At 37.2% G+C, this 23,759-nt stretch overlaps 1 protein-coding gene across 2 annotated transcripts in view; it reads right to left on the bottom strand.

Moving 5' to 3' along the window:
- Window positions 1-440: 440 nt before the first annotated feature.
- LOC122569377 (glutamate receptor 1) overlaps window positions 441-23,759 on the bottom strand; it is a 336,051-nt gene continuing 312,732 nt past the window's right edge. The window contains exons 9-20 of one of the 2 annotated variants that reach the window (XM_043730323.1): window positions 21,688-21,795; window positions 21,227-21,340; window positions 20,508-20,628; window positions 19,965-20,059; window positions 19,184-19,407; window positions 17,432-17,644; window positions 12,778-12,976; window positions 12,067-12,311; window positions 9,511-9,757; window positions 8,913-8,987; window positions 8,034-8,088; window positions 441-5,245 (exon numbers count right to left, since the gene is read on the bottom strand). In XM_043730323.1, coding sequence (XP_043586258.1) covers window positions 8,068-8,088; window positions 8,913-8,987; window positions 9,511-9,757; window positions 12,067-12,311; window positions 12,778-12,976; window positions 17,432-17,644; window positions 19,184-19,407; window positions 19,965-20,059; window positions 20,508-20,628; window positions 21,227-21,340; window positions 21,688-21,795 — 1,662 coding nt within the window. In that variant the 3' untranslated portion in view covers window positions 441-5,245; window positions 8,034-8,067. The remainder of the gene's footprint in view (window positions 5,246-8,033; window positions 8,089-8,912; window positions 8,988-9,510; window positions 9,758-12,066; window positions 12,312-12,777; window positions 12,977-17,431; window positions 17,645-19,183; window positions 19,408-19,964; window positions 20,060-20,507; window positions 20,629-21,226; window positions 21,341-21,687; window positions 21,796-23,759) is intronic. The other variant, XM_043730321.1, reaches the window with a different exon arrangement.

Raw genomic sequence — 23,759 nt, forward strand, 5'->3', positions numbered from 1 at the left:
CGCGCTGTTTATACGATATCCGATGGCGGTGCAGTGTATCTATCTTTAGATACAAAAGTGCAGAAGTACGCGAGGATTTCTGACAACTCTCTTCATAAATCATTGCGCGCGCTTCCGCACTGCGGTCCGACAATTTGCAATAACCGAATATTTAGCCGCTTCATAAACCGTGGCCAATCGCGTAAAAAGTAAATTCCTATCCCGGGAAAATCTTTATTTTCCAAACTGTCCAATTTTTCAGATTATATTCACAACTTTCAATCAATTTTTTCTTTTCTACGTTTTGTCCCGTTTTCAATTATTTTTATATTTTCGTGCTTGTAATTTTGTTCGTAATAAAGGAGACAATTTCACGTACAGATTGAAATATAAATTACCAATTAATGATTCACTTACCTGTGACGCAATTGGGTAGGGGTCGGATCGAATCACATAGCAGGTTACATTTAAATAAACGATCCTGTATTGTGACAAATTTGATTGGTATACAACGGTTTACAAGGGAATCGATCGTATCATGCCACGGAATGGTACGGGAGATGACGAAGGATACTCGAATCGAAGGTACAAGCGTAATTCTTATGCAGCGATCGGTGAAAGCGCAAACTGGAAGACGCTATTTTATTTCTTATTTCTCTTTATTTTTCCCTCATAATTTTGCTTGTTCGTTCTCGTGTTTCGTTTTGCAATTCGTTCGACTTTCGTCGCGTGATCTCCTTCCACATTTTTTTCTACGTAATTGCTCTTTTTTTCGAACGAGTTTCGAGTTTCGCTTTTATTCTTTCCGGCCTCTTTGCGCGCTTCCTTCTTTTACAGCTGGTAACGCATCGTCTGATCGGATACTGGGATATTCTACTGGATTTTCATAAATACTGTTCACCAAATGTTCGTTTTCATCGCTTTCGATCAACGATATCGAACTTTTCTATGTATCTAAGTAATTCAAAAAATTCATTATATGTTTATTACTCGAAAAAATTACGAAAAGTTACAAAAATTTTCTTGTTTATTCTACGTGAATATGGAAGCATTTGCAGTCATTCAGTGTAAGATGTAATAAGAATCATTTCAAATATAAAAAGATAAACAGAGAAGGAAGGATGAATAAAGAAATAGAAATCTTGTCTGATCGTGCGTCGACCTATTCTACTGAATCTCCGCAAATACTTCCAAAATAACTCTGATTTTGTCAGTTTCGACTGTTCTCGTCAAACATAGCTTTGAAACGCGTCAGTCACTATGAAATTATTTTTGGAAAGACTATCCTCTTCCATTTTATATTTACAAAATTACAAATTCCTTCGTACGATGAAAAAATCACGTTGCTGATCTTTTCGGAGGAGAACAATATTTACACCCATCCGTCGTAGAATATCCTGAAAGTTTTCCAAGCTTCATCCTCTTCTTCTTCTTCATTTCGATAATTGCACGTACAAAAAGAAAAAAAAAAAAAGAAAAGCATAGAAGGTGAACAGGAAGAACGGGTGAAAACAGGTGAGTTGTTTCGTAACGACGCCGGGACGGTATACGGGGACTGTTACATTGTTCATTTTTATTTTCGTTCCGCTTCCTATCGGTGAGTTTGTCGAGGGATAGAAAAAGTGACGACGAACATCAACATGAAAACGTTAACGACCACAACGACGGAGGAAACAAAAATACCGTCGCTTTTATATTTGAATTTGGCGCCATGCTACTATCAAGAATAAGTTACTCCGGCGATTCGAATTCATCCCATTTCCAACGTTCATTTAAATATCTGACTTCCCTCGAATCGTTCGTAACTTTATCCTCTTTGTAAAGACGTATATAACGGCTGTCCTGTAAATTGTACATTGATCAAATGGATCACGCTGGGTAAAGTCGTGAGAACGTGCGGCCTTCGATCAAGATGACTCGAGTTTCTCTTCCGCACCGTTCTGATGCTCCGATAAATGCATCACCGTGTTCATCGTGTGTTACCATCGTTACGTTAACGGCTTAATACCCGATATACGCATTATCTATCGTTATTTAAACCGCTGATAGATAACAATTAGTCGTAATAAGAAAATCTGGCGATATGATAGGTAGATCGATCTCATCGCTGCCACGTATAAAACTTGCTCGACTGTCGGCTCGATTCTCGTTTCTCTTTCCATCTTTTTTTTTTTTATGGATCTATGGGGAATCGTGAAATAGAAAAAATTCGTGGTGGAAGAAACGAAGAGTCACCAAGGTTCACGAACAATTGACGAGTATTCTTTTTTTCTTTCGTTCTTCGATAATCGTCGGTTTATGGCAGTTTGTTTCGGTAAATAAATGTGAACCGAAGTTTCTCGGCGGGATAGTTAGAGTGCGTTCCAGAAAAATAGTTTTATACGTCGCAACATGTAATTTTGCTCCGCGACCTCTCTCCCTTTGTTCAGTTCAGTGCTACGATGATACCCGAGTAACAATCGACGCTTGTTTGACACAGTTTGATTCTGATTTTTAATTTTGATTTCGATCGATCGAAACGGTTTAAAAACGCTCCAGGCGGCCTGCACTTTACGTTTCAACGTGGACATCCTCGAGCTTTTGATTTTTACTTTATACTACTGGCGTATTATTTTCTCGCTAGTCGCTATATTTTGAACGCCTTGGGAAGTATTTTTCGAGGAAGCAGTGTTTTTTGATTTTGTTAATCTCCGCTTCGAAAACAGCAATATCCATAATTTTAAAAGGGTATCTATATCACCTTTAAAAAAATATGTACATGCGCGTTTTTGCTTTTTCGCTCTTGATACACCTTTAGAATCGTGGAATTTATCGTATTAATATAAAACAGTATCGACGAAAGAAAACTCTCGAACACAGTGTTTTATATAGCGAATTGCTTGAAAATTTCCAATTACAAAAACTGTTTATTCCATTTAAAAGAAGCACGCGTGTTTCAAATAGAAAATTCATTTTACATGAATATTTCCAAGAAATAATATCCAAACGATTCAAACATTTTCACTAATAGAGCATCGTTCTTCTCATGTATTCTATTCTCCTCTCGTGTTCTGTTCATGACCAACGATATATGTGTATATATATGTATGTATATATTTCAAGTTTGTTTTATACCTTGCGTCAGAGGTCTTCTTCTACCCCAGCCTCTTCTTTCGTAACAGCGTAGCACTGGACGTTATCGTTATCGGGAGAGATATCGTCCTTTGGCACGAAAAACCTTGGCCGTAAACGTCGTTCTTCGAGCCAGATCACGGCGATCCGACAACGCAAGGAAACCTGTTCGTTTTGCGGCGTGAAAACGGGGCCTGAAAACGGCGGTGTGTGTAAAAAGTCTGTGTCCATCGACAAAAGAAAAATTGTCCTTCGTCCTCTCTCGGCTCGGATCGGCGCGAACTGGCAGTGATAGGTACTTAATAATGCGTTTACACGATTATCCTTTAATCCTATGTTCTTCACATACGCTTTCATCACGCATTCTCTGACACATTTTCTCCTACGCTTTCATCTCACATCTCTCGATAAACGTCTATACGTATGTATATTTATATTTATATTTGTATATATATATATATTTATATTTATATATATATTATTTATCACACACGCAGTACCCACGCATCGATGTGATTATACACCGTTCTCGTCAGTTAAAAAACGCATCGCGGCTCCAGTGTTGTTTCTTTTTCTTTTCTTCCTCTCTTCTCTTTTTCTTTTCTTTTTTTTTTGATTTCTTTTCTTTCTTTATTTCTTTACGCAACGAATTATCCATTCTCGCGAGATCCACAAAATAGTTTGCACCGGTGTACAACGATCTGTAACGAACCGTAATCCGTAATAAAAACTTGGCTGTCGCGATAATAGTAATCAGAATAATGATAATAATAATAGTAGTGTTACGTCGCGGTCGACCTGTATTCTCTTTCTCCACACAGTTTTCTCAAACTTCTTCAGTTTCTTTCTTCCTTTTTATTCTTCCTCCTTCTTCTTCGTTCGATGTCTGCCAGAATTTCACCCGCAGTCACTTCTTTCAGAATTCTCCTCTTACGCGTTTCATCGTTTCTCCAGCAAGTTCTTTCGTTTGCTCGGTCGACCCGCGTATCTTCCCTCGCGAAATATAATGTATACATATACGTACGTGCACGCGTTCGTGTCTCGCGTGTGTACAGGGCTCTCTCACGGAAATGGCAGTTGAGTGTGTTAGTTCGAGTTGCTGGTTGCACATGCACCCACCCCAGGACCATCGAATTCTACTATCGAATTTCGCGACCTGTTCTCGTCGCCGGTAGCCGGTCGTACGCGTTGTCCTTCTCTTCTTTTCTCTACACCATTTGATTCGTCTCGTTCGATTCGATTACAACGTAATATATACAATGTACAAACACGGCTGTCCACGAAGATTCCTGTCGCAAAACCATCATTCGTCTCGTCTAACAGAAACAAATATGGATACCAAGAATCTTCGTCGATCAGTCGTGACACACGGCTCCTCTGCGTTCCTCTCGAGCGATTCCTCGGATTCGTTTAGTTCCTGTTCGCAAGAACGAATCATTCCGAAAGGACTCGGTACACGTCATCGACGATCTCAAATCACGTGTGTGTGTGGCAGTACGATTCGAGGAACTTGAACAAACAGGCGAATCGTTCTCGTGATCGACGCTCGAAATTTCAACTTCTTCGAGCTTCTTCGGAACACGGAACTAACAACGATCGAGGGAACCGCTCGAGAAATCGAGCGTCGCGGATATTCGATTTGCGGCAAACGCGTTGCTCGGGATTATTGGATCTTTGGATCTTTGTGCCAGGCTGTCGGACGATCGAAATTTTAACGATCTATGATCAGCCCACAGGACAGGAGAGCTTCTGTGCTCGTGCTGTGATTTATTTCCTTGTTTTCGTTTTTACGTGATGTATTCGGGTTTATAGTCGCCGAGACGACCAGCCCAGACGCGCGGCGAAGCCGGTGTCCAGGGCACCGCGACGTCTAGCATCGTGATGCTCGGTCTACGCAGGAAAGGCGAGAACCTCGACTTTTTCGGGCTCTTCGGCGGCGATTCCGCGAAGGTGACGCTTCTTCGAGGCGGTCTTCTGGGCGGCGGCGGCGGCGGTGGAGGCAGGGCCGCCATCAACGGCGGCGGTGGAGGCGTGGGCAGGGAGATGGCGGGCGACTCGCCTGGGCTCTCCTCCGGGTAATTTACACCTGGGTATGCGTATTGCTGTGTACCTGGTCGCCCTCGGTATTGCCAATCGCGTTTGCCGGAGCGTAGTACTGGAAATCCAATGGTTCGCGCGTTAGCCCTACGGTGGTTTCTACATGGGGCTGGATAGGGGCGATTTTTCGTGTGAACGGTGCTCTTCGTGGTGAGTGAACTGCGGATGTTTATGCTGCTGGGACTGTGAATTGACTCGAGTTAGGCGAGGGTTTAAGCTGTCAGAGAGTTTTACTTGAACAGGAAATTGGGTGTTATAATGAATATACGTTTAAGAAGAATGATTTTATAATTTAAGATATTATTTTGACCGGTTTTTATATATTGAAAAATATACATAAGCAACATTTTGTCGGACATCTTTAAAATCCTAATCTTTTATTTCAATATATATCTTTCATACATTGATAAAATAATTTTTAACAGGTTCTTTCAATAATTTTGCATTTAGGCAACTTTCACGCATTGTGTTACTACATGTTTAATCCTCAATGTGCCTTGGTTAAAGTCATGCTGTAATGTTTCATGCTACGGAATAATTTCATTAAATAGTAGGAAGATCGAACAGATATCACGTAGCTTTATAATGGAAATCGTAAATTTCTTTCTGCTAGAATTAATATTATACATTAAAACATGGCTTCGATTTAAATGTACAAATAACAGCATCTACCGTTTGTGCGAGGGAGATTGAAATTTCTCATTCACTTTGCTTTGTGAAAATAATGTTATTTACAATGGGAGGATAATGATAGGATAATAGATTCAAGGTTGACATCTGAAATTCTGTTTGTAAGAAAAATTACAAGTTTATCTCAGACTTCGCTGTACGTCCTTTTTCCTTAGACGAACATCTCAAAACCAGATTGCATTTCCTTTTCAAATAAATGTTAGAGGATCTTTAATCTTATTTCAATTTTGTCTTTAAACCTGTTTTGAGATATCTATTTTTCAACCGGAATGAAAAATGAAAAAATTATCTATGCCACTGTTAGCATGTTATACACGAACCATTCTTTAATTCTGCAACGCTTGAATGAATTATAATGTTTTTCATGTACGCTGTTTATAAACCTAGAACTGTTACTGTCGTATAGATAAAGAATACAATTGTATGATGCAATTTTTCAATTCTCAGATACAGTATTTTTTACGAGCATCAAACGGTTCGTAATCTCAGAATAACGAATTGTATTTTTCATCTGAAACAAGTTCCCAGAATAAGACCAACGAATCTACTGCAAGGATATTTAACGCTATCCAAATACTCATCTTTGTCGAATTATTCGAATTTTACCTGTTGAGATTCTCTTCGATATTGTCCGTGATTATACATTTACACACATCTTACACAGTTTTTTTCTACAGTTGTACACGTTTCATCCGCATAAACATCCACAGTCTGCAGATAATTGACCATCCAGGCTTGTGTGGGAATTACGTGGTCGCGTGTATTGCGCGAGAGTGGTAAAAAGTAATCGTGCCGTGAATCGCGATGTTACAAACGACTTCCCGTTCGTTAAAAAAAAGCGTGTTTCGCGAACGGTGCATAAAATTCTTCTCGGTCGTCGTTCTACCGTCCTGCCTTTTGTGAAACGTACTTGCTCCGGAAGAGTAGAGAAGTGAAAGACAAAGAATTCATTCTATCGCCCGTTTGGCGCGAGAGTAACGTCACTATGAAGGTGAGTTGTCATTCGATGCATAGTTTCGTTCAAAGGTTTGTTTACACTGCTACTGAAAATTCCATTTGTAGCGTTTAAAGCGGCTGAAACGGAATAAAAAAAGAAAAAAAAAAAAAAAAAAGAAACCGCGCTTGACATATATTGTTTGAGAAAAATTCTACAAAATGGCAAAAATTTATCGATGTAGGTTTGCGGAACGATATAGCATTCTTCGTTTTGTCGAACTGAACGCAGATATTCGTAAATTCGTGAAATTCAATGCAACGTTAAATGTTTCTTTTGAAACGCATAGAATCGAATATCGATCGTTCCAAAAATATGATTCGACATTGGCAATCTGTGAACGTTGCTATCGACGGTTTAGAATATTTGTAACTTAATTTACGATCTATCTTTAATATATCGTGTACGCAATAGTAGCAGTGTAAACGCAGTTCAACGTACAAGCATTTTCAAAGCTGCATGCCATTCGATCAAGTCACGTTTCATTCGCACGATCCTCTAAAAACGTCGCTACAAGCCATGCTCAGTTCGCGATTATAAGCCAGCGTTTTCATGATAACCAAAGCTGTAGAAAGTAAAGGAAGAGCCGTGGAACGAAAGCAGGAGGTAGAAGGACGCCTGTGTGTACTTAAATTGCAGAGAAATGCAAATATCTGGTCGATTCACACTATCCAAACTATTTGACGATTTAAGCTTCAAATTACACAATTCAGAGTTTTAATAATCCTCTTGTTTGAATTTACTTTGCTCCATTTCTGTGACGATATCGTGCATCAATATAGAGAAGTGTACAAATATATTGAATTAATTAATCTACTTAGAGATCGCTTCGAAATAGATGATCGAGAACAGTGACGTAAGAAAGTGTGAGAAAGTGAGCCGTGTTTGTGAAAAGTTTTGAATAAAAATCGAATATCTACGACTTTGATCAAGTTTAATAAAGTTCACAGACATAGTATACCGCTGATGATTCGCTAATTTCATATCAAAATCTCTAGTATGAAGATGAAAGAGAACGGAATGAATGAGAATGACGAAAGCTACGTAAGATGATGTACACGAGAAGCAGAAAGGAAATTTGGAAGAGAGAAGATAGGTACAGCAAACGAGAGACGTAAACCGTACGATGGGGATTTAAAATTAAGGGCTAGAGAGTACTCACATATGGTCCCGGGAAAGGCGCATGCATCCTCCGTCTAACTCTGCAGTCCGTACCACTAGAGACAAAAACAAAAGTAGAACGAAACGCGCAAAACGAGCAAAAATTACGTCTCCTGCATCCATCGAGTACAAAGAGAGAGAGACAGAAGAAGAAGAAGAGAGAGAGAGAGAGAGAAAGAGTAGAAAAGAGCGCAACACATCCAGCCAGCCGCACATCGCACGCATGTACGTATGTATATATATTTATATAATATATATATATCTACCTATATAAATGTATATATAATATTTATTTTTATATATGTATATAATCTCGTATCTATTTATATACGATATACATATCGACAACGATCGATTATCGCCCTTGGGTCGATCGTGTCTTCGAAACAGCCTTCGAGAACCACACCCCTGTTTGAAATTCTCGATACTCGACCGTCTTTCGATCACAATATACACGTCGAACGTATACACGCTGCTAACTGCATGCCAAACGTACTCTATTATATGCTTCTATGTATACATATGTATTATAGGTTCTTGTATTACACGGATATGCATAATGCAGCCCGATGCCGCCATGTTACCGACGTATGTTACACGATACATCGAGATCGTTGGTTCGAAACAGGGGAAAAAGGATGAAAACGTTCCTGAATATAAAATATATAGCTTCTTCTGCGATGGTAAAGTACGCCGAGTTGCAAATATGTTTCTCAAGCTTTATTTCATCGAGTAACGAAGAAACATAGTTGGAACGTTTCAGTCCGTTTCCTTGCTTGTCCGTTGCCAACACGATTCTACGAGCTCGTTACTCTAACCGCGTGGTACGCGTGCGATCGATAACAAGGATCTAGAAGTGTAGATTCGTCAGGCTACTTACCCGGCCATTGTCGAAATCTCGACCACCACCGATCGTCAATCGAGCTTTCGCCTTCATCGCGTCCGACAATGGGATCTGGAAAATTGTGAGTTTCGATAAATAGAATTTTTCTCTCTTCGTTTCTTAATGACGCGCGATGGAATAAAATCGGTCGCTAATCGCTACTAGTTTGTTGTTTGCAAGCAGAAACATTAGATACAGTTTTTACGCTATCGTTCGCAAGTGACGGATATACTTCGGATACGCGTACGTAAGTGGATATTGTAATTATTAGGCTGCGGATTTTTACGCGTTTATGCGTTAAAATATTCATAGTAAAATGTCCAAAGTAAGTAAGCTGATTATAATATTTGGTGAATGAAACAAATTTCTATTTAGAAAAGTTTAAGTATTCGCCGTTTGGTAACTAGAAAATAAAATTGATGCTTATCAATAGCGTGTATCATAAGGAGAATCAAATTATAGTACGTTTCGAAGATTTTGTTAAAACGTATGTTTGAAACGAGCGAGTGTTCCGTGACTTACGAACGAAAGTGTAAGTTGCACAGTTTGAGATTAGTATTGAAGAAAGTTTTATTCCGAAGTGCCAGCTCGTTACCTTTGCTCTGGTAGCTTCCGTATGTGATTTGTAACAGAATTCTAGCAGCGCGACGGCCAGGGCTAAAAGCAGACCGCCGATGAGGATGTAGAATATTCCCGCCACGTTGCTGAGAGATAATTCGTTTCTAGAAGCATCTTGCTTGTCCCCGTGCCTGCATTCTGTTCTGTCGTACCACCACCGGTTCACCAGTTTCGTCAATTCTCCGTTTTCTTTCAACGATAGCACCGCCAAATTTATGGGATCTCTGTAACGTGTCGAATATTAGAAAAGGATAATATTACAGAAAATACAATAAATATGATATTGCAGGAATACTGGACTGTAGCCAGGTTTATACTTATTAAATATAAAATAACGACGATTACTTTCACTCAGTACGATTCGATGTTTTTAAACGCTGTTTCTTTGACTTGCCGAATGATTCTCTCGATTATTCTTAAAGACATCGCACATACGACACATTCTTATCACACGCAATCAAATCAGCGCACATGCAAGCTGATCCAACTTATATGTTTTTAAGGATAACTCTTCATTCTATCGTTATACTCAACGATACCCTAAAATATTTCTATTATCCGTCATCCATATTCACGGCAACAATATTACGCGTGAAAATACTGGAAAAAATTGCTTACTAAGATTTGTGAACTGTACGTATATTAACGCATTCGCTGTTAAAAAATACGGCTGTATAAAATCCGATATCTTTTTATGAGAATAACGTTGCTTATTATAAATAATCAAAGCGATGTATCGACGTATGTCAGTAAGCGAAAACGTTAAATTACTTTATAAAATATACAACGTGAAAGAACAAAAGAAGGTTTTATAGCCAGTTTGTAAAACCACGTTCAACAACTTTTTAGATGAAGTCCACAGAAAGTAGATTAATGACCGAAGAAGGAGAAAGCGTATAGGGAAAAAATACATAGAAGATATCAGAGGGAGAAAGCCGATTGTGCCGCAAACAAATGTAATAAAATCGATGTTCGTATATTCGTTGAATTACAAATTGAATGTTCCCCAGACGGGGGGGGGGGGGCTGAAGCCTCGACGAGATTGAATTGGTTAGTCAAGACGAGAGAGCAGAGTGGGTCGACTCGTCCCTTAAGCGGTAATGATACGGAAAAATGGGTGTACGAGTTTTTCTATGCTAATTGTGTGGAACGACGTGGCGTGTTTCGAAAGGGAGGCACAGACCGGGGGCGACGGAATTTCAAAGAACCACGAAAGGGGCGGGTTAGAGGGGCAGATGCTTCGCCTCTTCCTGATCGCTAAAAAACCTTGTTAATTATGCTTTCGTATGGAAGAAATAGGTCGAACCTGTCCTTCCATTCAATTCGTACGTTACACTTGCTCGAATGCATCGTGAGTGGCTTTGTCGAGAATTATCGAAGGCTCGAAACTTTTCGTATTTACCGTGTCGAGCACGTTGCTCTTTAAATCTCGTCTGTTTGTGGTACTGAGCGAGGAGACGATGCTTTCGTCGATTCCTCATTATCGTGTGAAATTTCTGGTTTAACCCTTTTTAAACAAATCTTCATTTTAACAACGAATGATCATTGTAACGTATTCAAATTAAGAAATATAGCTTGATATAATATAGATACTATAGATTAAATATAATTTTTATAAGGAAATATGCAGTTCCATATTTACAATGAGATTAGATCATAGGATCAGTGATGTCAAAAGGATTATAATAATGCAGTTATCGTTGCAGTCATTGTAAAAGTTACCACGATACGTTCTACTGTTCCATATTGTGCCATTAACAACGGGTTAATAACAACGACTTATAATTGGGAATATTTTTCAGAATACTGTATTTCCTATACTTATTAGGTCGCCCGAAAAGTTTCTTTCGTTTTATAAGGAAATAATGAATGCACAACGTTTTCTGTTTTATATTATTTTGTCGAATTACGTATGATCCATTTTGTTCCATCAAAATAAAGATCACAACGTTCGACAGATTAGGCTTCATGTTTGTATAAAGATGCATCGTTGTAAAAGACGTGTCTGTAAAAGAAAGACACTTTCCGGACAATCTAATATTTTCATTTTCGACTTTTTCTATGAAGATTATTATTAATCCTCTGATACGTCGAATATTACCTTATTTTCGCGTAATTTATATCGAAGCTACGTGTACCACCAGTGTTGCATGCTATTACCTGCTCGTCTGTATACACTGAAAACTCCAGTGATTCAAATGAAAAGTTTAACGCGCAGCACACGATAGCTACGCAGTTCTGAACATATCAGATATTCCTATGCTACGTATAGAGACATACTTGAATCTTTTTTACTTTCATGAACGTTATCATCAAACATGTTTCAATTTTACGATACTTTGAATCAAGCCTGTACTTGCAATGTACACGAGTACATGAGAAAACAAGATCTGACAGTCGACAAATTATTGATCAAAGAATATAGAGCGAGTTTCAAGCAACAAGAATGTCAAAGCGGTACATCGATGCAAACGTAATTACATAGAATGAGATAAATTAAAGGCAAACGGTACAATAAAGCAGTAAAGTTTACTTGAGAGGAGATCCCAATGGCGTTGCTACTCCAAAGCCTTTGGCATCCAGATTTCTGCCGACCTTCATTGTGTCGCAGGGTTCCCTCTCGTTTATGTACTCGTTCTTCGGACTTTCGATCAGGAGAGCGTATTTTCCTTTGCTGGTCCTCACTCTTCGTATACCCTCGTCGTACGTTTTTACAAACACGTGTTTCCGTGAGTTCATGAACTCCCACATTTTGCTGTAGAGATTAATCTGCGATTTCTGTGGAAAAGGAACATAGTCTTTAATAGGAGTTTTAATTACGTTTATGTATTTTTCAATTGCGCATTTAAAATAATATATTAGTTTGATGTAGCTTTAACATATTAGGTCGTAACATATGAAATGTTGCGCCAATGTCCTAAATCTTGTGTTTTTAACGAATAATTTCGTCATTTTAAAACTAGATATTATTCTAATCTCCAGTGTACTAAAGATCGACGTTCTTCGCTACTATTATTATCGTCGTATATTCCCATATTGGCACGTTAAAATTAAAATCTTTTTCTTCCGTGCTTTTCCGAGCAAAATTTTTTAACTCCTACACACTTCGTATAAACGAATGTTTTTTTTAGATTTACGATCGGCGAAGCAAAAATGATTAAAGATCGTTAAAAATCATACATATCCTATGTTACAACCCTAATATTTTACTGTATTTATTTCGTGAAATCTGAGACGAACTTACGCGAAAAAAGTCCCAAGTAGATCCGTGAGATAGTGTGCCGTATTGCACTTCCGTTTGCGAGGCCAGGTCTTCCGGCGAGTTAATCGGCGCGACCATCCTCTCGACGGTCAGAAACGCGGCTAAGTTGGCAGTGTAGGAGGAGATTAAGATCAGGGTAAAGAACCACCAGACGCTGCCGACGATTCGTCCTGATATCGACCTGTTAAATGTGATTTTACGAGTGCTGAATATTAATTGGTAATTACTTGCAAATAAGAGAATTAACATACTAAGGAATTACAGAGTAGCCTATTTAAAGTTGTCGGATGTATAAAATATGTCTCTTTTTCTTGAAAAATTCACTCTATCATTCTAGTAAAAATTCTAAAATTTTTTGTTTCATTTTAAACCACAAAGCCTCTACTAAATGAGCCATCGAGTAGTCGAACTGATCACCTCCACTAATTATAAAGTACAAAGTTTCAGTGTCAGTCGTCTTGTTCATTTAAATTTCAATATATTACAAGTTACAAGTTTCCAATACTAATGACTATCTTTGTATAACCTCAACAAGCTTGGTAATAAAACAAATGGAATTTTAATTTGACAAATTATCCGACTCTCATATTTGGTGGAAAATTATGAAATTGTAAGAAAGAGATTTATAATCTACAAACCAGAGCATATGATTATTGTTTATCTGCTGAGAAACCAAGTGATCTAAGTCGGTAAAAATTATCCTATTGTAAAGCAAGCATTAAGCATTAAGCTGTAATCTTATCAAACATCTCAATAATCACCCCTCTCGGACATAATTTCTAAAGAACGTAGCAAACACCCCTATATATTATAGCGCATTTATAATGTGCATATATTATATATAACAACATATATTATAACACACATAGCAATATCATACATAATAAGGTAACATTAATAATTATCATCTTCTCTCTCTCAAATTGCACATTCTCACCTCCGAACGATGCAAACTTAAACTTACAATTCCTCAGCAGTAAACGTTTCGCACCTCTTTTCTTATTAGTTTTCTCAACTTCTTACCAAGTATAAGAACAAAATCCCCACAAAGTTGTAACTTTTATTCTCTTTCTTTTTCTTTCTCGAGGGCAGCTTTTCAATGTGATTACACTTTTCGTCCAGTAGATGTGACGATATTTAATAACGAAGCTTTACATGGTGTCCACGGCGGAATCACAAGTCGTATCGTGGAAGAAGCGGAACGAGAGGCGGCGGAGGCGGAGGACAGAAGGTTCCGCGAAATTTACAATTCATATGGGCGCTGCGCGAATATTTAAACCATTAATCAAGGAGGTTACCTCGCGATGGGTTGGCATGGTGGAATGGAAATTAATCTAGACCCAGTTCCGAAGCGACTGAAACGGCCCGCGAAAACGTCGCGATCGCTCCTCCAAAGATTTACGAGACGTTCAGTCGCGAACGGTTTCATCCTTCGAAATTTCGAGCTCCTGTTTGTTTTAAAACGAACGATAATCCCGTTAGAGGGACTTAGGAAGGATTAACGCATGTCGAAAATGTATTATGTTTTGTTAGGTTTCAGTGTTCCGTAAAATACATTACACGTTTGATAATTTTACGTTGGTTGAGACGAATAAATGAAAATTCATTTAGTCGTCAAATTAAAGTAAATTAGTGAAAAAAATACGATTGATTTTTGCGATATTTGATATTTGATAATATTACATCGTTTGGGGAATTCTTTTAAGTTATGCGATAGTTTCTGAGGCACTTTAAAATTATTGCCTGATTATGCCAATTCGAAGAGTTTCGTTATATTCGCGTCTAGGTTAAAATATACTAAAATTATATAACATAAATGTTTGACAAGTGACATGTTCTTTATCGTGAACTTCTCACGTTCGATGTTGTGTAATATTGTTTCTTTAAATTTTCCTCGGAACCTACAATTATTTATGCCATTTCTTTACCATAAATAAATTTATTAGAAAATAAGATTTCTCCTTTAGGATGCCGAATAATAATTACGTGCCTGAATAATGACAACTTTATGAAGATTGGTCTTGATAAATTTTGCCTTTGAGAGGTTCATATGTAACAGTGTATTTTAACAAATTTTTAAGTAAAATTAATCTTAAACCCCATTATTTACTTCTTTAAAAAATATTTAAAAATCTATACATATTTCTATAGTTAAAGTTAGTTATAATTAAAAAAAAATATCTGATCGTAGTCCAAGAATGACAGTATAACTCTGCATAATCTCGACACGTTCTACGACCAGAAGAAACACGTCAATTATTCGTCGTACACGAAAACTGGGTAAAAATGCGGTAAAATCACATGGACATTTATGCGAAAAGAAGGCGAGAACTTGGCTCAGCATGAAATGTATTATCCACGATCGTAGGTCAGTTGATCAATGTTCCATGCGTGGGAAGAAGGATATAAAGGCGGGGAAAAAGAGGGTCAAATTGGATCGAACACGTACTTACATACATACATATATACACATGTACAATGGCTATGAAAGGTATTTGCATATCATTGTTGTTATTATCACATCTACATACTAATTAATTAAATCCAACGCTATTAAATTTCCTATGATTTAGTAGTACTTTCATTTACATTTGAACTTGATAAAAAGACGCCTTATTGGAAAATAAGGGTATGTAAATACTTTTTGTAGCCACTGTACAGTGACTCACGAAAGTATTCGAAAGATCGTAGAAACTTCTTCTGTATATATTGCAGAAAATATTTTGAAATCTCATTATCGTTGTAATACGATATGGCTATCATGACTATATTGGTAAATCTTTAAACAAATCTGAAGATATATTTAAAAGTCACAAGATATTTATTGAAAGCGCATATTTTGTTAAGATTAGCAAATTATTTGAACGTTTGATTACTTACAATATTGGTAAGCCACGATATTTAATGACATCATCTTTAACACTAATTATATGTTCAAGTTTTCACTACAAGTATATTTGCAATAAATGTCTGGTAACTTAACTTCTACATCGGCTTCAAATTTTACTATTATAATCATGATAGTCGTGTTTCGTTATAGCGCTAATGTAATTTCAAAAAGTTTCGTACAACGCGCATAAAAGTATTTTATGGTAAACGTTCGAATACTTTTTATAGGAACTGTAGCACATACGGCCTCGGTTGGCGGCAAAGCGTGTCGCTAATGGAATTTTCGAGCCGTGGCTACGAAACGGCACGCTCATTCAAATGAGCCACCCTCGAATAGCCTAGGAGGCCTAATCACGGCGCTGATTGCGAGAGAGCCGTTCTAAATTACGCCCGGCACGAGACTACGAAATATAATCCGATTATATTCTGATAATTCTGGCCACGCGGTTTATAATCGCCGTTTACCTGGCACGCAGTTGTAATTTAAACGAAGGAATTTGCAACAGTAATTACCCTGCATCTTAACCCCCGGGTGGCGAACCCAGTAAATCACCCTCCTAAAGGTTATCATCGCTCAGCTATCTGCTACCGGTTGGCGATGGAGATCGTGCGTTGAAGGACATCTTAAACCTGTATTAGGTCGTTACATATGAAATGTCTGTTTTCCTCTTTAACGTAATCGCTGCTATTGACGCATACGTTGCCTCCATGCAATTTTCTAACGATAAGTAATACTTTTGATATCGTAGCTATCTCATTTTTATTCTTATGCGCTTCGATGAAATGATTTTGAAAAGTAAGCAAAATAACGGATAGAATGCTAGAGCAATAATTATTGTTTCACGTCTCCGATGAAATAGAAAGGTTCATTTTAATACGACACACTTTTATAGAGATGCTTTCGCTATATTAATCGGTGTGTAAATGAGAACCAGGTATTAGGTTCGTATTAGGAGAATTAGTATGTATTAGGTTCGATGCATTATTCAACACAGTTAATTACAATCATACAATAAAGCAATACATCATGGTGAGGCGTTTTAAAGCGCGCCTATTAGATGCTTCACAATTTATCATACCTTCGATCGAAACTTGTTAATTACGCAGAAATAATCTCTTTTAAAGGAATCGCGCTGCCTGTTCTCACGGAAACAAAGGAAGAACCGCCAAGTGTTTAACCAGGTGACTTTAAGCGAGTTCAGGGCGACGAACCTTTAGAATCTTATCCAATTCATCTCATTAGCAGATAACGCGGTTGACCTGTTCCAACTAAAAGACAACCATTCTTCTGTGTGCGCCGCGTACTTTATGCACTTCACCTCATTTGCTTGTACCGCGGAAATGGAAACAGGACGCAGGGCGAAAGTAGCTATAATTAGTCGAGAAAGAAACCAGCTATCTTTCCCCTCGTAACACGCAACGCTTCCTATCGTTGCGTTGTTACGCTAAACGACCATGCAGACATTTTTCAAACCTTTCTCCACGTGCGCTTCGATCGCTATCGCGATACTGATAAAAGATGTTCAGCTTGCTTTTACTCAACGTTACGAGATAAGAGTAGTTCTAGAAGCTGCCAGGATAGCACCACCTGACTGATAAGAGGACTCGAGCGCGATGTAAAAAGAAAGCCTGATAATTGACCGAGATTAAGGTAATTAATTTTTACAAAGCACCTGCACTTGATAGCGATTCACGTTACCACGAGGCTCAGAGGATGATCGTTGCAGAGGAGGAAATGAACGAATACCTGGGTGATATGTCACAGCCTTGCTGCATGAACGCGGCTAAAGCGAACCAAAGGCTGTTGATGATACTGAAATCGTTCGCCATGCTCGATGTTGGAATGTGGGGAGATCCTTGCGATCCGTGTGGATGTTGTAGCGTGGGATCGTTCCTTGTACCCATTGTGGGATCCCCACCGGTGCTTAGAGTCAGTACTCTCCATTCGTATGGGGAGAATCTGTGGAGAACGTGTGAAATTAATAACGAGTCCTTTATGTATTACGTTTGTGTTGACATTTTGTGTTTGAAGACATACGATTAGGATTTAATATTCTGTATTAGTGTAGGTAGAATAAATAGATTTGATATTCCGTGAGCTGCTTTAATTGGAGGATTTCTTAGTTTTGAATCTTTTCGACTCTTAACTCTTTTAAAAGCCTTGTTTGTTTTAAATAGTAAGTTTCTTTTAAGGAAAAATAATTTTATGACTAAAGATTTGGGTTAATCGTGAATTGAAATTGTCGTGTCATAGGTATTGCCTCTATCACTGGATCACCCCAATAACGTATTTTAGGTCAGCTAATATTAGGATACTTATTTTATACAATAAATGATTTCACTACTGATATCAGTGATCTTTATCATATAAAATATAGAACGCATAAAACACAAAATATAAAATACCTTAAAATTATCTGACCTAAGCTAATCTACAGTAGTCACGTATGACCCAACAATACGAGTCGAGGTTTAAGAAAAACGTTTATTAAAGAAGATAAAATTTAATCATCAAAAGAAAATCTGAAGTCCCTCTGGTTATATTTTTCTTGGTTAATTAATCAGGAACTCAAGAGAAAAACAATGATTGACCAAGGTGTCCGCTACTCGATAATTAAACGTTCAATTGTTTAGATTTTACCGGTCTTTCATCGAGATTACGATCGTATTCTCGTGATCGTTTAAAATCGTATTTGGGAAAGTCACGTGAGATAAGGAACGATAAATAACAAGATAAGAATTGAAATAAAAGTAGGGGCGATTCGTGATAAATGCACGAGAATCGGTAACTGTGTCGAAGAGGTAAACAAATTGTCGTGTAATTAGCCATCATCAGGAAAAGGCTAAAAGGAAGCTAATGTCGTGTGGTTTGTGTGTGGCATTGAATGTGCCGATCAATCACGAAGACGGGAATTTCTGTTACAATAAATTACTGCTTTCTCTAGCTCTAAGGCCTAGTCTCCCTTTTCTTTGATTTACAATGCAGAGATGTGTGATAATGAATATATTGGAGGATAGAATGTATAAAAATACATATAAACGAAAATAAAATTTTATAATCCTTGCTACTATATATACTTGTAGTTTTTTCTGAATTTCGTTTATTTACTTAATTAAACAAAAATTTTTTTTGGAAGTAGTTATAGCAATACAAATATTTTTATATAAAATATTACACGCATTATCATTGCTTTATCATACGAGCGCAGTGCACGATGCAATATATAACGAAAGAAAGTTACAAACTTTCAATATTTCATAGAAATTCACTTGTAAAATATTTAGTTATTGTATTGAAAATATTGAGAAACGTCTCTATTGTTAATCAAAATAATACGTTTAAATCGAATTTGAAAAGTATTAAGTGTGCTTCATAAGAAAAGAAACATTAAACGCATGGAACATACGTATTGCCGTATGTCTGACCATATACCGACCGTATCTACTTAACCGTGTATCCGTCGAAAGAAGCGAACAGTTCCGGAAAAATCGCATTTACCTGGACACGATAAAAAGAACGATGGATACACCGATGTAGGAGAAGATAACGCAGACCCAGATCTCCTTGCTCAGCGGATTCAAGAAGCTGAACACGCCAGGTTTCTGTTTGATGGGCTTCTTGATCATGATACTAATACCCAGTGACATGAAAGGTTTACTAAAATCGATCACTCGTTCACGTTCAGAAGTGATTGTCATTGGAGCAATGGCGATGTCTGCTTCCTGAAAATATAATACAACTGTTAATAGAACAATTTACATTACAAAACAGGAAGATAACAATAAACAATATTACAAAAGGTAAAATTTACAACACTTTTCAGTTTTAGAATAAAATACGTCGTTCAAGCAATATGCTCGTTATTTGAAGAATTATTAAACAATTTAGTATAAAGTGTATTAATATAACTATTTAATAATAATAATACACTAAATGTTTCATTTTGGAATCATTTTCGCCAAATGCGAATAAACAGCTCTCGCGTTCCCATTTCATTCTTTCGAAGTTCGTCCACCAGATGTAGCTCGAAATACAGCTGACAAGATCAAAGAGCTTGCAAGCTCGTGGCATCTGGTGGAAGAGCCTCGTACCTTCTGCCCAAAGATAAAACAGCTCGTTGAACGTTCGTTTCGTTGGACCTCGATCAATAGTACAATCTTTCGCGTAGTTGCACGAAATCGTTTAGTCCGCCCCAATACACCGACATCCAAAGTGTATTATTGTGAAAAACTCATCTAGATCGCGATGAAATGTATTCATTGACTTCTTTGAAACTTACTTTCCGAATCAGCTCGCCGACCATGCCGTCCCAACCACCGGGAACGTCTGGATTTTCCATTCCGTATTTACCGTCTTTAACTATTCGTAACTCATCTAGAAAAGGGAAATTTAATGTATATATGTATATTAAATGTATTATCGATATTTTACAGGTTGTGAAATTATTGTTAAAGTAATGGTAATTTTTTGACCGTTCGATTTCAATTTAGATGGACAGTGGGCGAGAAGAAGGTTCTTGAACCTCTAGGGCGGGGTAACTAGGGGTTTCTTGTGTAAAATCCTCTTTTTTAATTTTATTCTTTTTCTTCATGAAATTGCTTCATCAATGATAGTCATATGGACTAGCATTTATAGTTCGATTGCATGAACTTCATCGTGTAACAATTGCCAGTGACTCGAGAGAATAAATAGCAAGGCAAGACATTCTTGCAATTTGATTTAGTTCAGTTTAATTACTTTTTATCTTGTGCAAAATACATAAAGATATAAAATTTGAAAACCGTGCAATAACATGTACATTGAATGTACATAAAATACTTACACGATATTCCCAATTTCTTAGCTATAAGGTCAGCTAGATCCTTGCAGTAGCCCTCGTAACTATCATTGCCAGTCAATATCTCTCCAGTGTCTGATTTCTTCTTCATTATGTACGGTTCCTCCTGCGTCATTAAAAAATAATGTCAACAAATAAGACAATTTAGTCGATACAGATCTCCATTTATTCAACCAATATCCAATTCAGATATTCTATTTATATCCATTTCATTTACACGTGCATATGTAAATTTACATTCACGCTCAAAAATCTTAGGATAAAATTTCAATATCTGATATAGATTGTCAATTTTGAATTACAAATTGCCAATACTTCAGCGTTTTCTATCGTATATGGAGTATTAAATTCAATGGTATTTCTTAAAGTCTTTTACAGATCCTTTAACTTTTTCCCCTTTTGTAGCAAAAGCGTAACAATGACATATTTGTGAGTTACTGGACTTCAATCGTGTTATTAGTATGTTACGTTCTATTCCGATATTTTGTAGACACTTCAAGTCTGGCTCGAGCAAGTGCGATTTCAAACAAAGCACAACGTACTAACAATACGATTGAAACTCAAAGAATCGCTAATATGTCAACTAGTCATTGTGAAAATTAAAAATTTAAAAATTATAAAAATTGTTTTACCGCTTTTAAGCGAAAATATTACGTGTCCATCGTGCTTTGAGTGTTTAGAAACACTGTAACATAATGTCTTACCACAATAGTAGTGACAATGTAGGTCTTATTCTTCTCAATTTCGGTATGCGGTCGAAGTCGAATGTATTTCGCGGCGATGGCTTGGAACCCAGCCTCGTCTGTCCATTCAGCTACCTTAAAAGGTAAATCGTGAACGGTTAGTAGCTTTTCAGCCACGTCGCTATCTCTATGAAGTTCGTATAGCGATGTTCGCGTCCATGTCGGTCGATAGTCACCGATAGTCAACATTGCTGCGTAAAGTCATCGGAGCGTAGACTTCGTCAAACACCAAACAACATAAAACGAGGAATTAAAAGGGATTGGTATTGTCGAGTTTTTCCACGCGACAATTTCGATGTTTTTTTCTCTTTTTTTTTTTGTTTCACGTTGTAAAATTTCGAAACTGTCCGATTACATTTTGGCCTCGGTCTCTGGGGGCTGAGGCATGCGGCTCGTGTTCGTTGGGTGAAAAAAATATTTACTTTGACCATGGCGCTGTTGACCGTCATCTCGACGACGTGGAGGGTGTAATTGTGCCTGCGACCGTCATCGTTGAAGCGGATCTCCCCAGTTAGTCCCTCGATTTCCACCTGAAAGTTAAACACGCGTGAGTGTTAAATTTTGCAACTCTGTTTTTATGGTTTTAAATACACAGTAGCACGTGTTTGCGAAGATTACGTTGTCTAAAATCGAATGTAGCCCTCTTTCGATAAGATGTTTTATCGATATTTTAAAAAATAATATTTCAGTTTTTTGTCAATAATATATGAAGCGATTAAAATGAAGATACATTGTATTTAGCAACTTGACTATTTTTCAATCAAGGTGTAGTTTCATATAACCAAGATTTTAGTATGTCATGGCCCACTTCTCTTTTATACTTCCGTGCTACGAATATTACGATAGCGTATGCTTGTTTTATAATCATCTAGTAAAATTCGAAGATATTTGTTTATCGTTCGTTGTCATTGTTGAGAAAATATAAGAATTTTACAGATGATTGTAGTGGATGGGCAAAGAAGTTAGTAAGCGATCAACAAACACTAAAACGCAACAGAAAGTATCTCCATCTCTGATAGCGTAAAAATTTACAAAATGAGATGCAAGCAAAATAAATTCAAATTTCTCTATTTTTATCCCAATATACCACTCGTGAACTTTCTTTGAGCTTTCTAAGCTTCGTTCAAATTAGTCAATTTACGTACCTCAAACGACTTAAAACCAAGCTACTCAATCGCACCTTAGCAGCGTGTATCGGTTACTTACTAAACTTAAAATATCCTTTCACACTTCACGCGAAGCTGAAATTCTTCGAAATATTTCCATTTCTTAAACTAAATTAACTTTAAAATATGTGCTATATTAAGTATCAATTCTCCATCAGATATTTACTCAGGTTCATGTTATTTAAATTGAAGTGATTTCGAGTGAAACACAACTTGACTTGTACAAATGCAAACACGACATGTACGACACTTCACGAAAATTAAATTTATTTTTCTGGAATCGTTAATTATACGCTACTGCAAATATACGCAAATTTTTATCGATGATTATCAATTCTGAAAAATTTCTTTCGCCTAAGAGGAATTCCTTGATCTTGTCGGACGACAAATTGATGAAGAGGAGCAGGGTTGCAGATATAGGGACGCCATTTCCGGTGTAACTGTATACGTACGTATATAGAACGAAGGGAGACGATCTGACGTGGACGTAGGAATGCCGTTAGAGTCAGAATAACCGCCAATTACTGTCAATGGCAGAGAAACGTCGGCAAGGGTCCTTGGTAATTTCGGTTGCCACCGGTATTTCAAATATATTGACTATTTCTGCGTTTCTGTCCGCGCTTCAAGAATTTCTGTATGAATCATTTCGACAGAGCTGCGTAGTCTTGTCATGTTTTTAATGTGAATACCGCGTTCGTTGGAAATATGCGCCAATATTAGATGTACGCGTAGTGAATAAACGATCATGTCGTAAAAGCTGTTCATGAAGAATTCATGAAATATAAGTAGATTTCCAGTTTGTGCATTTGGTGCCAAAATTGAACGATTACGAAATTCTTATAGCAGGAGTGGTCGGTTTAGAAATTGTTCCAACTGCATCTCGCCAAATCATACAATAATTAATCACAAATGGAAAAAGCTTTGTGTACGTTTTCTATATTATATCTGACTTCGTGTATGTGAGAAAAGTAATTAATTGCGAATGATGAATTATTTTTTTTTTTTTTTTTGTAGAACAGATTTCACGATAACTTGCACTTGTGGCAGTAATTTTTCCCATTAAGACGGTGTGTTAATTTCCAATTGAATAGTTCACGTTTCAGACTATTGTATTTTTGTAAACGTTGCATGACACGTTTGGTACGATGTATGTACTTGTAGATAACAAAGTCAATTTTTAAATAAAATGTGCGTTTCGTTATTACAAACTGAATCCTCTAGTATTAAGATGCCTGAACGATAGTTTCAAATAAATTCTGTCTGTGTAAATGCCATGATGTACAATATGTAACTTCTATTAAATACTCATTTTACACACAGCAAATAGA

Source organism: Bombus pyrosoma, linkage group LG7 (assembly GCF_014825855.1).
Source record: "Bombus pyrosoma isolate SC7728 linkage group LG7, ASM1482585v1, whole genome shotgun sequence".
In the NCBI taxonomy this organism is placed as follows: domain Eukaryota; kingdom Metazoa; phylum Arthropoda; class Insecta; order Hymenoptera; family Apidae; genus Bombus; species Bombus pyrosoma.